The 15725-nt window shown below is 43.7% G+C and overlaps 1 protein-coding gene across 1 annotated transcript in view; it reads right to left on the reverse strand.

Annotated features, from left to right (window-relative positions):
• cdin1 (CDAN1 interacting nuclease 1) overlaps positions 1 to 15725 on the reverse strand; it is a 53297-nt gene that overhangs the window by 23388 nt on the left and 14184 nt on the right. Inside the window, exons 3-10 of the mRNA XM_057344180.1 lie at positions 13895 to 13940; positions 13113 to 13177; positions 12816 to 12876; positions 8207 to 8279; positions 3333 to 3412; positions 2287 to 2336; positions 1644 to 1711; positions 506 to 571 (exon numbers count right to left, since the gene is read on the reverse strand). Coding sequence (XP_057200163.1) covers positions 506 to 571; positions 1644 to 1711; positions 2287 to 2336; positions 3333 to 3412; positions 8207 to 8279; positions 12816 to 12876; positions 13113 to 13177; positions 13895 to 13940 — 509 coding nt within the window. The remainder of the gene's footprint in view (positions 1 to 505; positions 572 to 1643; positions 1712 to 2286; positions 2337 to 3332; positions 3413 to 8206; positions 8280 to 12815; positions 12877 to 13112; positions 13178 to 13894; positions 13941 to 15725) is intronic.

Below are 15725 nucleotides of genomic sequence, written 5' to 3' on the forward strand. Positions count from 1 at the left end.
CAATGTTTGGTCGAGATACAACTATTTAAAACTCTGGAATCTGAGGGTGTAAAGAAATCTAAACATTGAGGAAATGCCATCCGAGGCAGGCCGTTGTTCAGAAGAAACAGATGGTTTAAACGCTCTCTATGGGTTTACCGCTGTAAACACGTTGTGGAGAGGAGATGAACACGAAAGATTTACATAGATACCAAACTTGAGAGGCTTGTTTTCAAAGAGCGGCAGCAGCGAGCGATGTTTCTAGGCGTGTTTCTGGACATTTTTGTTAGCAATTTTGCTGCATCCAATCAGAAAAATACAGTTTTGATATATTTACGGCAGGAAATTGACAAAATGTCTTCATTCTTCAATCTTTACTTAATATCCTAATGATCTTTGGCATCATTTTGACCCATATAATGTTGTGTTGGCTATTGCTAGAAATATTCCCGTGCGACCTATGACTGGTTTTGTGCTCCAGGGTCACATTAAAAAACAACTAACTGCTCATCTGAAACAGACTCACCGATGGGCACCTCCAGAATAATGTCTGGGGTCTTGTCGTAGCCTTTGGCACGAAGTTGATTCTCATCTGTGTGTACAAGTTTAAATGCGTCATACAGAGCGTTTCATCGGACCCCCAGTTAACTTCCGGTCTGTGCTTGGCTAGTGTCTGATGATATAACTGTTTCTTATACTGTATTTGATTGAATTCATGTTCATATTCATTTGTATTATTATTTTATTGTAGAATAATTGTATTAAATAAACAATTTGGTGGCATTAAAGAAGCGTACGGTACACTGACATCTAGCGGTTGAGCTTGGCATCGCAGTCTAAAGTCAGAATATTGGAAATTCAAGTTTAGTCTTTTGATTGTCATCAGAAATGATCACCAGGCGCTCTCTATTGTTTGTGAATGTGTACCGGAAGTTCAGCTGGGGTCACAAAAGAGCGCATGCGCAGTAACGTTTGTTTGTGTTGTTCAGATGAAAGCGTCTATACAGCTTTATATTCTTTAGTTTGAATTCTTCAACAACAGCCTCAGTATAAACCACATTACACATTATTCATAAAGACTGAGAAAACAATGAGAGATGCTTTAGAACTTCTCAGACTCTTCAGACAGTTAGTTTCTTCACTGAGGAATCAAAGACGACTCCGTCTATACCTGTCCATCAGAAGACTGTAAAACAAGCACATGTGACAGAATAATACCACAGCAGAGCAGAGTGCTGTTGTAATGTGAGGTCGGGAGTAGACGCGTGACCTCAGTCATTGTCCTCGAGTTCGAGCGAAACACCTGATTCCTCCATTAAATCTCACGTTCAGTCATGCTGAGCGGCTGTTGGGTGGAGGGCCGGTGCGCCCGACGGGTCCGTCTTTGTCCGTTGACATTGGTCACACGGTGCTGATTGTCTTTTGACATCACCTTTGATTAGAATTAACGACCCGTCACATCTGCTGGACCGCTCATTTCCAATCTATTAATGTGAAGTGTGATGCTGTGACCCGTCAGGCCCAACACCCTCTGTCGGGTCACAGCCCTCTTCTGTCATCCTAACGCAGGTGCGTCTGAACACTCGGATGATGTCACTTAACATCACATCCGTGCAGTGAAACGCCAGCGGTCTGTGTGGGTTCATGGGACATTTTCAGCTTACCTAAAAACGACAGGTGTCGCTCTCTGAGCTTGTCCCGAAGAATCTCCTCGTGCTCTAGGCCGATAGCGCTGTTGACGTGTGGTTAAGAACAGTTTCGCATTCAATGTCTGCTCTTCATTTTCATGAGAATGTCAAAGGAAAGAAGCCACGTGCTGAAGTTTTACAAGTAGATTTCTAAATCTCCATCTTGTTACCTGTGCTTGTTGCCCTGGAAACACACAGACGGGTAAGCAGGGTTGCTGTGGCAACAGCAGAAGACTGTGTTTATTTTAATATCAGAAGCATCGACGTTATGTGAACTCTGATCAACACGCCTTATGTGCATGATATCAAAGTTTACAGAAGTTTACTTAAGAGCAGATCGCTCTCATTCGCTTCATAATCAATTTTCTATCCCATGAGGCCACGGGTGCAGAAGAGCCACCGTGTCGAGAAAAAGTTCATAAATAAAAAAGATAGAGAACCCGAGAAGCGGTGGACTCCTCTCAGGATGTGGTTAGACTGCGTGTTTAACAACACCTGAGCATAAATGAGACACATCAGCTGACACGCTCACGCTCAAGCAGAGGTCTTATGTGAGGTAGAGCTCATCCAGTCAACGCCTCCTGGTCAATGTTAGGTTTCAAGTTTTATGAGAGGATACTGTTTGATGCAGTCCACCAGCGGCCCGTAACAGCAGTCATTTACTATGCACTGAAAAAAGAGTAAAGAAATATTACACTCACACACACCCATTGTTTTGTTTATTGCACTACAGGCCTGTCAAGTGCACGACTGGACTGTCTACACATGTACTACATGTTTACTTGCTCTACCGGACTATTTATACATATACTGCATCATTTGCACTCCAGTACTATGTACTAAAGTTATTTGCACTACTGGATTATTACACATATACCGCATCATCTGCACTCCATTACTATGTACTGAATACTGCAATAACTCATCTACTGCACTGTTTACTTTAACTTAATAACTGCTGTCCATAATTTATGCACTTTATATTCATTGCACTACTGTTCTGCATAGTCTAATTTATATTGTACATATCCATCAGTAAATTTCTGTTTTCAGTAAATAGCCATCTGTATATAATGGTCATAGTACATTGCCACTTGTAAATTCTTCATAATTTTGATTTATCCTGTATTTATGTATTTATGCACAACTGTATATCCTGCACTTGCTTATTGCACTTCTGGTTAGACCTAAACTACATTTCGTTGCCTTGTACTTGTACATGTGTAATGACAATAAAGTTGAATCTAATCTAATCATGCACTGCAGAACACACACACACACACACACATACCCATCATGCACTGCAGAACACACACACACACACACACACACATACCCATCATGCACTGCAGAACACACACACACACACACACATACCCATCATGCACTGCAGAACACACACACACACACACACACATACCCATCATGCACTGCAGAACACACACACACACACATACCCATCATGCACTGCAGGTCATTAACAGATTCACATGAGCTGTTCTATCAACATCTGAGATAAAATGATGCCTATATGTCTGTGATCGTGTTGTATTATCTCCATGTAAAGCTCATATTTTGATGGTTCAATTCAAATCTAGCCTCTTGGTCACTAGTGTAGATTTAAGAGGACAGTAACAGTGCTGCTGTTGTGTGTTTGCTTTTGACCTGTTCCACATGTTTTGCTAGCAGCGGGTCTGGAATTAAAGCCGGCTCGCGCAGCGTGTTGTTGATGGCGTGTCTGGAGGCTGCAGACGCACAAACAGAGAGAAAGACCTTATATATATTTCTCTGCAGATGTGACATTATAAATCACTGGATTCCTTCACACAAAACACATCGTTCTTCAAACATCTTCACATTTAATGGATTGAATCGCTCCGTGTCATTTTAATAATACTGTATGGGGAAAATGTCTATTTTGTACATCCATAAGTACTGTATCATCACGACGGGTCAACTGCTAAGTTAGAAGCATGCGTACATGACATTTGATTTGAATAAAGAAACCATGACTGAACTGCAAACATGAAGAGAACGTTTAATAAAAGATCCATCAAGACCCAGAGCAAGACTTCAATATCAGCAGGTCAAAACACACCAACACAAAATAATCCAAGCATCCGCTCTTCACTCGTTACTGTGATTAGTGATGTTGTGTTCATGCTACACATGTGCTAATATAAACAATAATTCACTCTCAGTATCCAAAGATATTCATATGAACAAGATGCGTCACTGCCACTGAAATGAACGGAGAGGAACGCAGCGCTCAACATGGCCGCCCTAGCGTAGCTTAGCGCATGCGTAGTATCTACAGCAACATGAAAAATAATGTTTTTAAGCGCAATTTGATCATAGGAAACAAACCTTACGGTACGGTTTACATCATTTTAACATGTTATTTTTAAATATGTCGTTTAAATGGGATTTTAGCCGGCGATTGCAGAAATATCAGTATTCCCCATTCACGTCTTGTTTGAATGATGAAATAACTGCTCGAACTGCCCGGAGACGCCTTGCAAACATGGCCGCCAAGTGGCACGACTTCCATAAACGGACTTTGCTGTATCTGATAGTAGCTGGTGATTTTTGTACATTTTGTCTTTAGAGTCACAGTGGTTAGAAAGGCTCTCTGACACACTCAAAGTAAGAGAGGGATTCATTGACCAAAACCCCCCGGAAAACACCGAATTTTAAAGATAAATGTGATATCGCAGCTTTAATTGCAATAGATACCGTCATGATACCGTCACCGTGAACTGGCCATGGAAACCGATATTGTGACAGCCCTAAACCCTACACGGATATGACACAAAGGTATTTGTCATTTGAAAGAAGTTAGTTGAGAACATGCCGAGACGGACAGGTGATGTGCGTCGTCATTACCCTCCAAAAACCACAACAAAACCTGCAGACTGCAGCGAGACCCTTTGAGAATCAAAGTCCTAAAGCGAAAGACCCCTCGTGTCTGCAGAGTGCAGTGGTATTTAAACCCCCCCACACACACGCGCGTGCACAGACGCATTCAAACACACGGCTCGTCGCATTTCTCTCGACCCGCCGCCGCAGAAGAAACGAATGGGCGGCCGTTATCTTCTTCATCCTCCCGCTCAGAGAGAACAAAGCCAACTCAGCAGTCCTCTCCAGCGGCAGCCGGCGTTTTCCAGCTCATTTTTCTCTCAGATTGCTACCTTCACACGCAGATCCATACAGCGTGCCCGCGCTCGCCGATGAAGAGAGCTATATTTCCTCTTGAGTTAGGACACCTCGTGACAAATGATAATGGATAATCAATAAAGCGGGAAATATGAGGCCGCAAACTTTATGAAGCCGGGAGACATATTACTCCCCAACAACACTCGTTTCTCTTAACAAAGTCACTACGCCGCTGCGCCTAATAATCCCAGAGAAAATCAAAGAAGCCGCAACCACATCAGCAATATTGGCAACTTATTCCACTTTAATGGCATTTCCATTGATTTTTCCTCCTTAATGGTACTTTTATAGATTTGATGCTGGTCCTGCAAAACAGTAGTGTGTAACAGACCTCCCCGAAGGCGAGCGCCGGCCGTTAAAGGCCTTGTCTTACCAGGACTCGTAATTGGAGGTGGACGCATTTCACACATCAGGCAACAGCACCTGCTTCAAACCCGCTCGCCGTCTCCGGGAGAGATGACCATTTTCTGAGGGACGGGGTTAAAAACCACCATAAACAGGGTGACCTTCAAGCTTTCGGCCGAGCATTGACCTGATGAAAATGGAGGCCCGAGCGCTAATAAATCAGGCGGCTTTTAAAATGAGTTAACTCTAACGCTCATTCATCACCGCCCGTAATGCCATTTGCGGGCGAGGATCCACGGCGCAGTAAATAACAACAGAGGCGAGACGGCCGCAGCCTCTGCTGTCGGCGCGCATTTATTAAAGACGCCTCCGCACGCGCGCGACACTGTAAACACACGACGAATTTAATGTAATTGTGCCGTGTCGACATAAATTCCAACATAGCGCGTCGTCCTTATCGGAGGAGGGAAGAGGAAAGACGCCCCTCCGTCGGGAGTTGTTCGGGAAGGGAGAGGCGCTGTTCGCTAAAAACACAGGCACCTTTAACAACCTCTGATGCGGTGATGAATGGGGAGGTTCATCTCTCCGCTACGATGGGAAAGCCATTATCAGAGGGAGGGAAAAAACTGGACGGAAAGCTCATTAGAAGGCAGAGCGCGTTGAGGGTCGAGAGTCGTAAAAAAATAACGGATGACAATCGTTATGGCGTGTGACGCCGATGAGCTCCGGAGTTTGTTTATTAATTAAAAACCCTTCCTCTTCTCCTTCTTGTGGTTATAATGGAGAGACGCTCCTCCCCTCCTCCACAGCTTCCAGAGCGCAACCCGTCGACTCGCAAAAGCCGTCGTACATCAAACTTCATGATGCGCGCCAGAGACGCTCGCCGATAATGCGCCCCTGCTAAAGCTGATTTTCCGTGATGAATCTGGGAGCATATAAATTGGCTAATATCTAAAAACATTTACAGATACTAGAGGAATTGACTACTTGCGGGCCGTGATGGATGAGGCTCTTACACGCCAGAGGACGGCTCGGCAAATCTCTGCGGCTGCCTAAAGCCCCCCTTTGATTTTCATATTTACTTCTTTCAACTCATCCTCGTTCCTCAGCGCACACTGAGAATAATGGAGGGGGGCCGGGGGGCCGGCAGGGTTAGTGGGGCAGAACTGATCCGCCTGCACCTGATTGTGTGTGATAGCGGGGCTGTGGCGAGGCTCGGAGCCGCAGTGAGGTCGACTCTACCTCGCTCCACGCTAGTAATCAGGATACTTGTCAAGACGACTGCTTACCTCGCCCGCCTCCTCCAGCTGCTAATGAAGAGAACAGTCTCATTATTCAAACCCTGAATCATCCGCCCCACACGCTTACCTTACAGTTGTATGCCCCCGCTCTTCTTCAGGCCGTGGGGAAGTGTACAAACCCAAACGTGAAAGCGGTGCGGGATGTTTTTTCAGGGATGCAGATATGGCTTGTTATCAGCAGTATTCACCATGTTTTCAGGCACAAATGGCTGTAATGAAACGGCAGATAAAACGCACAGAAGATAGCAGAGGCCAGATGTTTTTAATGAAGCGCCGCGTTCAGAAAATGTCACCGAGATTAGAGTAAAACGGCCACGTTGCAGCAGTGATCCAGCGTTTGACTGGCTGCTTTCTTCCAATCTTCCCCCAGTGACCGCCGCTGTCCTGAGCGGAGGAAGGATTATAGATGTTGATATCATATTCGATACGTGCTGAAAATGCCCTAAACCTATTGATTTATTTACACGCGCATCCGTTGGGTCTGGGGAAAACGGCGTGCGCGAGAAACAGCAGAGAAAAGACTTCACAAACAATCTCCAAGTCGCTATTGATTCCGCTGAAGCGAGTGGAGATATATTCGAGCATCCCAACGGCACGATTTCTGTGTCTCTTAAATGCAAACGGGGAATGAAAGACAAATAAAAGATGGAGAAGTGTGAACGGCAGGGCCGTGTATATGAGGCTATTGATCCGTGCACTCCTCTGGAAGCTCGCGGACGCTCACGTCTCTGAAAGAGCGAGCGGGGATGATGGATGTGCTTGCCGATAGCGCTGGACAAACCTGTTAGCTAATTGCCAGCGAAGACAATTATCCCGGCATTGTTTCACAAGAGCAACACATTACAAAAGTCTAATATCCACACGGGGAGATTCAGTGATTCGACCGCCGAGCGAGGCGGGTCGTTCCTGCTGAAATACACCTCGCTTTCATTAGATTCCCATCACGCCATCACGTGAAGCGTGCCGCGAACGGCAAAGAAAGACGGAGAAACTGCTGGGAGACCGTATGAAGATGATGTAAGATCGTCAACACAACCGGCAAACCAAGAGAACTCAATCAAAAACACATTGGCCTTTAATTCCCACACATTCTGGAGCCTCGTGTTTCACCTTTTTATTTTGTATTTTCTAAATAACTCGCATGTTAACCATTCAGTGGAGTATTTCTTCATCACGGCTGGTTGAAAAAGCTTCTTAAAGTTTATAACGGTGATTATTACAATAGTGTATTCATGACTCTAGCTGTGGTTATCTCGAGCGTCTCGATGATGATGATTTATTCTCTACACGCCGCTGCACTGAACGTCACGTCTCTGTTGATGGACGGAGGCGTGGTCACGTGAGTCTGTGCTGGTGTGTGCGAGGAGAAGATGGCGGAGGGTGTGTATAGTGTGTGTGCACTGCATGAATGCTCAAATGAAAGCCTTGTCAACTTCTACTGACATCCAGGTGCTACTACTGGATATTTCAGTGATGCTGCGTGTGAGACACTGACAGTCAGTCTGCTCAATCAAGTGAAAATAAAAACAAGCACACCCGTCAACAGCACTGATTAATCATGAGGAATAATAATCTGTAATAAATCTATTTCCTGTGAAATGGAGGAAGAGGGCCAGATTAAACGGGCAGGGGGAGGTGTGCTGAAGGTTTAATTGTCAGGAAGAAGGGTGTACTCACGGACTGAAGTGTCACGCTCCTCCATAAAACACTCCACCATCACACGAGCCAGAAGAGCCGGAGACACATCCACCTGACAACACACACACACAAACATCACAACTACCCAGCATCCATTGATGCTTTTGAGAATGACACACTAATGCTTTGTGTCTGTATCAAGACACCTTAACGAATATTCGTTTTCAGCATTGATCTCGACATGATCATCAAATTCAGTGATGGATATGAGCCACTACGGAACTGAATTTAGAACGCGTGATTCAGCGTCGACTCCTTTTTTCCTAAGCCAATAACTATGTTATTCGTTCACTTTCGGCTTTACAACTCGGCAGGCTGCTGACATTCACACTGCAAGCATGAAATGTCATTTTAAGGACATTGTAATATTTACTCTTTAAGAAGAACTGGCTTTGTTTTCCTCTTTTTAAATTCAAACTTTGTGTGTCTTTATGTCAAAGCATGGCTATGAAGCAGAAGTGCAAGTGTAAATGGGATCAGTTTCTTATATCGGCCTCTTTCATGCAGAATTTTTTTAAATCATACGCTACACCTCATTTTGAAGAACTGCTGATATATAAACATGTAAATGATCTGGATAACCTTACCCATGTAATGATGATGAATGGGTTTCCAGAACAGTATCTGTGCGGTCAGTAGTTTAGCTAATACTGATCACAATCTCAATGTAAAAACTACTGAAGAAACAACCTCAACGGCATTACAGAGAAACATTACCTGCAATAATAATGTTAGTCTTTTACCAAACCTCTCTCGTGTTCTCTAAACTCTTCTGGATTTCTATCAAGTATTTATCCGTTTAAACGTTCCTGAAATCTTGAAAATTGCTCTGAAATTGTAACAATTCTGTGGCTGGTTTATGCATATAAAAGCACTAACTGTGATATTAAATGTGATTACTAATGTAAATCTTGTAAATAATAAACATCAATTTACATCAGTTTCTGAATCCAACACAGTGTTTATTATGTAAGGGATCATGTACAAGCAGCCGATTGTTATGGCAGAAATAAGCCCCGAAGCGGAGGGTCTTGTGACTCACTGAAGGGGCTTATTTCACAATAACAGCAGGCTGCTTGTACATTATCCCGCTTATTACACAGCTACTGGAGTTGCCACATAACTGGACATGAAGTGTGATTTTGAAATATTAGATTAGCTCATTTTTACCTTCCGCGAGGAAAAGACGTTTACTTTCGGTTTTAAGGTAAGAAACGACATTCAAATGTCACGAATATACTGTCGTATATGTTATTCCAAGACATATTTGTATTTAATTTGTCAAAAAAGTCTGTCAAAAAAATTATTTGCTGCATCCGGGTTACCGTGTGTTATCAGTTTTGAGAGGTTGTTATCTGGGAATAACGAACCTGCAAATGTCGCGACTGGCCAATCAGAATCACCCATTTCAACGAGCCGTGTAATAAGTTTCATCAATGTACAGTGCATAGAGAAACACAGGCAATAATTACATGCATTCTAATACCATAAACTGTCTTTATTTTATTTATTCAGATTATTTTATTTATGCTTTGCAACAATGAAAACTGTGAAATGAGCTATATTAGTAAAAACTGAATTGAATTGTAAAACATTTAAGTGATGACTATTACTCCAACTTAATACACCAGCTTATGTCAGACACTTCAATCCAAATTCACTTGATGCTACTGTCCTCAAATAACATCCAGTGTAGGAGTCTGGACACACACACACACACGCACACACACACACGCGTGCACACACACACACACACACTCACACACACATGCAAACACAAACGCACGCGCACACACACATGTTGGGTTTCCATGTTTTATGGGGACATTCCATAGACACAATGGTTTTTATACTGTACAAACTGTATCTCATATTCCCTCCCCCTAACCCTAACAATCACACACAACTGTCTGCTCTTTTACATTTTCACAAAAGTTCATTCTGTATGATTTATAAGCTTGTTTCCTCATGGGGACCAAAAATGTCCCCACAAGGACAAGGGTTTTGGATATTGCCAACTTTGTGGGGACATTTTGTCCCCATACCGTAGGGTTTACCCTTCACACACACACACGCAGACACACACACACACACACACACACAGACATAGACACACGCAGACACACACACACGCAGACGCAGACACACACACGCAGACATAGACACACGCAGACACACACACACGCAGACGCAGACACACACACAGACCAGACACACACACGACCACACGACACACACACACGCAGACACACACACGCACGCACAGCAGACACACAGACGCAGACACAGCACACACACAGACACACCACACACACCACCACCAAACACACACCGACACGACACACACGACACACACGCAGGACACACACACACATACACCGCAAGACAACACACACGCACGCACCACACACAACCACACCACACACAAACCACTACGCTCACACACACACACACACACACGCAGACACACACACACAGCAGACACACACACACGCAAGACACACACAACAACACACACGCACGCTCAACAACAACCGACACACACACACACGCACACACTCACACACACACACACGCAGACACACGCAGACACACACACGCACGCAGACAGACACACACACACGCAGACACACACACGCACGCAGACACACACACACACCCACACGCAGACACACACACGCACGCAGACACACACACACACACCCACACGCAGACACACACACACAAAAAACTCTCCAGTCTCTAATCATGAGGACAGGAGGAGACAGTATTCATCATCATTACACAGACAGAATTTGCTTTCTTACACAAAACTCTGGCCTGTGTTAGCCTGGAGGTGTCGCTCTCTGAATCTATCGGCCTATTATCTCTCTCAAATAACCATATGTGTGATCGTTTAATAAGGAGAGCACGGCGACATCAGAGATGACACTGAAAGATGGCGACATTAGCTGAGGTGCGCGCGTTTCACCATGAGAATCTCAAATTAATCACCAACCCCAGTAACATTTACAGAGGCCTGACGCTTCATTCCCATTCATCATTCTGTAATCATGTTCAATAACGCTTGAAGTGCATTTCAGCTCGCTCCAACACCAAACTCAAGCACTACACTCATGTCCACACATATGCACTGTCATAATTCCCTTCAGTTTTTATAGTTCAGCTCAGTTGGCCATCTATCGCCTCATAAAACACTAGGACTGTCTCAATTAGATCTGTGTGTGAAGTCCTCCTGAAAGACGAATGTAAAGATACTCTCATCTCACCATTCAAAACACTGGCTTCAGGATATAATAACATCCAACAAAATGTATAAAAAATGTGCTGAAATTACAGCGTATTTCTAAAACAACACAACATACCACAACAGTCAAGCTTGGAGAAAGGAATTAAAGAGCTAGTTCAGCCAAAACAAATCTCAATTCTGTCAGAAATTATTCCCCCTCGCTTTCTTCAGTGGAAGACAAAAGATATTTTGAGAAATGTCTCAGTGGTTTTGTGTTCATACAATGGAAATCAATGGGGTTTAGTGTTGTCTAACTATCAACATTCTTCAAAATATCTTCTTTTGTGTTCTGAAGAAGAAAGTCATACAGACTTATACTAACACGAAGGTGAATAAATGAAGACTTAAATCTAAGAGAAATCTTGGTTACACTTTATATTAAGGTACACAAATTCATGAACTACTTGCTTATTAACATGCATATTGGTTGTATATTAGTATGTGTAAGCCTTTTTCTTAATCCTACCCAATACCTACACCTAAAAGCTACCTTAAAAGCAGTAATTAGGAGTTTATTGAGGCAAAAGTCGTAGTTAATAGTGAGAATTGGTCCCTGTTCTAAAGTGTGACCGAAATCTTTTTTAAAGCAATTCAAAAAATTCAAAATCCTAACAAAATCGAGCATAATATGTTGACATTGGTGGCAGCATTAAACAGACATCACGTTGTAGCTTTACAATACATATCATCATTTTTGGTATCATGACAGGATAAATCATTACACCCCTAATGAAAGCCATACTAAAAACAAAGTGCATGCGATTCAGAATCGCTCCAGAGTTTTGTTCCAAAATGAGATGTTCAAAAATCATGTTTTTTTGTGCATTCCAATGAGTAACAATTGAACTGCAGTTGGTTTGTTTTGATTTAAGCCATAATAACTCAAAACATACAGCTAACTAACACAAGAAAAACATGATTTTTGAGTGATCTCGTTTTGGAACCAGACTCTTCTCTTCCCTTCCCTTCAAACAATGACAGTAACATCATCTTTGTTTTGAAACTGTAAGCTGACCAAACTGAGAAACGTGTCACTGTAAGCTCGATTCATGCGAACCTGTATGACCTCTGACACATCCTAACATCACAGATATTATCCACTGACCTCTGTGCATTTATGAACATCACTTCTCAAAAGGACTCGAGTACTTTTCTGTGAGGGATAATTGCATGAAATCATTGCTTAATAGGCCGAACTATTAGTCCAATCTTTATAAGTGCTAACAGACTGGAACCCCACTCGTCTGCTTTAATGATGTTATGTTTGAACGGTGTGATATGATGCGGTGGACTCATTACCTCATTGGCCAGCTCCAGCAGAAGCGGATCGGCGGGACGTGTCTTGGCTTCGCTGCGGTACCTTTATACCACAAAAAAAACAACAACAATGAAAGAGAAAGTCAACAAACGAGAAGAGACCAGCCAGAACATGCCAGCTCGGTCCCTGATGGATTCGTCATTAACCACCAACCCCTCCCAGACCAGCGCTCTGAGGACTGCGGTTACGTGCATGTTCTGACTTCTGTAGGGAAAAATAATGGGCTGCTCGGCGACAGAAGGCATGTTACAAACACTGCCACGACAGGACTCTCATACCACTGATAGTAGGACTTCACGACGTCAGGCGCGTGATGCCTCGCCATGCTGCGCTTCGTTCTCTTCTGAAACAACACACACGAAAACATCATTCATTTATCAATCTTTTCATCAGCACTCGCTTCTTATCAATAATAATCTGAACTCGTATTAAGAGAGATAATAATCGGAAGGAGATCATTTCAAAACACTTGATTTGTGCTTCGGATGGGTCGCCGTCCTTTCATTTCCCGTTTCGCCAGAGAACTACAGGCTGCTTTAATGCCGTTCAGCTGGCGTCTTAACCCGGAGAAGCACTTAAAAACAACTTATTTAAAAACTACTAAAGTAATTCTGCAGAGACGGGCCGAGTGAGTGACAGCCGTCAGCCGGATGATGAATGACTCTATTTTCTGCGTCTGCCACTGCAGCAGCGGTCATCCATCATCGTCGGCTGTCAGCCGCGGAAAGCGGCCGTGACAGCGCGAGTCAGCAAACATTTAGCGCGCGGAGCCGCGCTGCACAGGGAAATTATTATTGTCAGAATAATAATGCTTTAGCATAATTTATTACAGGTCCGGCGAATAAGCAGCGGCTAGATGTTATTAGGCAGATGGAGGGGCAGGCTTGGCAGCGGTCCGCCGGGAGCCGGGCTCAGCCCTCCGCCGGGGCGCATGCGTGTGCGTCGGGGGGAATCCTGCCAGCCAATCGCCGACTTGGCAGTTCAATTACACAGAAATAAGGGGACATTCATCATTCAATTAGGCAGCTGTCAGGCCTCACAAAGGAAGAAAACTTCTAACCTGGTACTCCTGGGAGAAGATGCTCAGAAGAGTGGACGGAGAAAGACTGGAACAAATAAAAAAAAGGACAAAGTTAATTACCAGAGAGCGCCTCACGCACACAAAGAGAGAGAGAGAGCGAGAGAGAGAGCGAGAGAGAGAGAGAGAGAGAGAGAGAAGCCGCCCTGTAATCTACAGGAACATGAAAACAAGTGTGGCAAAGTTGTTCCAGACGAACACCACGGACAAATGATTCCTGAGAGACGAGACGGTTACAGAGCACTCACATGATGGGCTGTTGTGAACACTTTCACTCTTTAACATCGTGCTTTCACTTAGAATTGTGATATGATTATATACAGCAGCGTAAGCGTGAATAATCAAATCTAATCAAATGAAGCTTTTTCACGTTCTCACAGCAGAAGTCATCACAGCTGGTTAAACTTCAACAGCCGTGAATGGGAGACTAGCACATGTATATATTTTTGCGTTCTCATTTGCTCAATTAGCAAAAGAAAAACTCAACGATAGCGTTTTCACTACTTTCAACAAAATAAAAATATACAGAGAGAATGATGTCAAATTTACCGTGACTCCCAAAGATTACATTTACATTACATTCAGCAGACGCTTTTATCCAAAGTGACTTACAGATGAGGGAAATGATGGAAGCAATTGGAACAACAAAAAGCATAAGTGCAATAAAAACTGGTCTCATATAGCCCACCACAGTACACAGAGCGAAGGTTTCTTTTATTGTTGTTGAAAGAGCAGAAAAGAGCTAGAAGTCAGAACTCATCGGTCAGGTGTCGACGGAAGATGAGTTTTCAGACGGTTCTTAAAGATGCTGTATAAGGAACACCCTCACATTAGCGTTAAATATTATTTTGTAATTTGATGCAAAGGTTCTTTAATACAAAGTATAGTGTTATAAACGTGCATGCAGTTAAAAAAATGAAAATATAAAAACCTTTTACGACCGCTGTGATCATTCATTCTTGGATTCATTTACATTATTTCTCAGTCAAATAATAACTATGATGATAAAATCATTTGTAACTATAAAAGTGTTTTACAGCAGAATAGAAGCACCTTCTCAGTATCAACCTGTGCTAACATTGATTCATTTAGCAGACACTTTTATCTGAAGTATGTTTCGAATGAAAGAGCGTTTCACTGTAGACAAGAAAACAAAGTAAGATATGCAGACACGTTGCTGAGGTCATGGTCTGAGTGACTATTAATGATTGGAGTGTATTGACAGCAGACAGCAGAAGGATGATGGATGGTGAGCAGCTGCTGTTATGATGGAGCTCAGTGTGAGAGTGTTGGGCGGGGGGTTGATGGGCAGTACCGGGGGGGCAGACGGTCCGCTCCGGCATGTGGGATTTTCAGAAACATTCCCACTGCAGCTTTGGCCTTTCAAAAGGAAAACTTTCATGACAGGAAGCTGAAGGTCCCACGGGCTGGTCCACGGATCGCCATAAGCTACATTCATCTCACACGACGCTCAATGTCAAACACCTGGCCAACACACGCACGCATACACACACACATCATGCACTGCAGCGCGCGCACACATTCCCATCATGCACTGCAGCGCACGCACACACACACACACACACACATCATGCACTGCAGCGCGTGCACACATTCCCATCATGCACTGCAGCGCACACACACACACACATCATGCACTGCAGCGCGCGCACACATTCCCATCATGCACTGCAGCACATGCACATACACGCACATACACGCACACACACACACACCATGCACTGCAGCGCGCGCACACATTCCCATCATGCACTGCAGCACACACAACACGAATTCCATCATCAGCACGCAC

Source organism: Triplophysa rosa, linkage group LG10 (genome assembly GCF_024868665.1).
Source record: "Triplophysa rosa linkage group LG10, Trosa_1v2, whole genome shotgun sequence".
NCBI lineage: Eukaryota > Metazoa > Chordata > Actinopteri > Cypriniformes > Nemacheilidae > Triplophysa > Triplophysa rosa.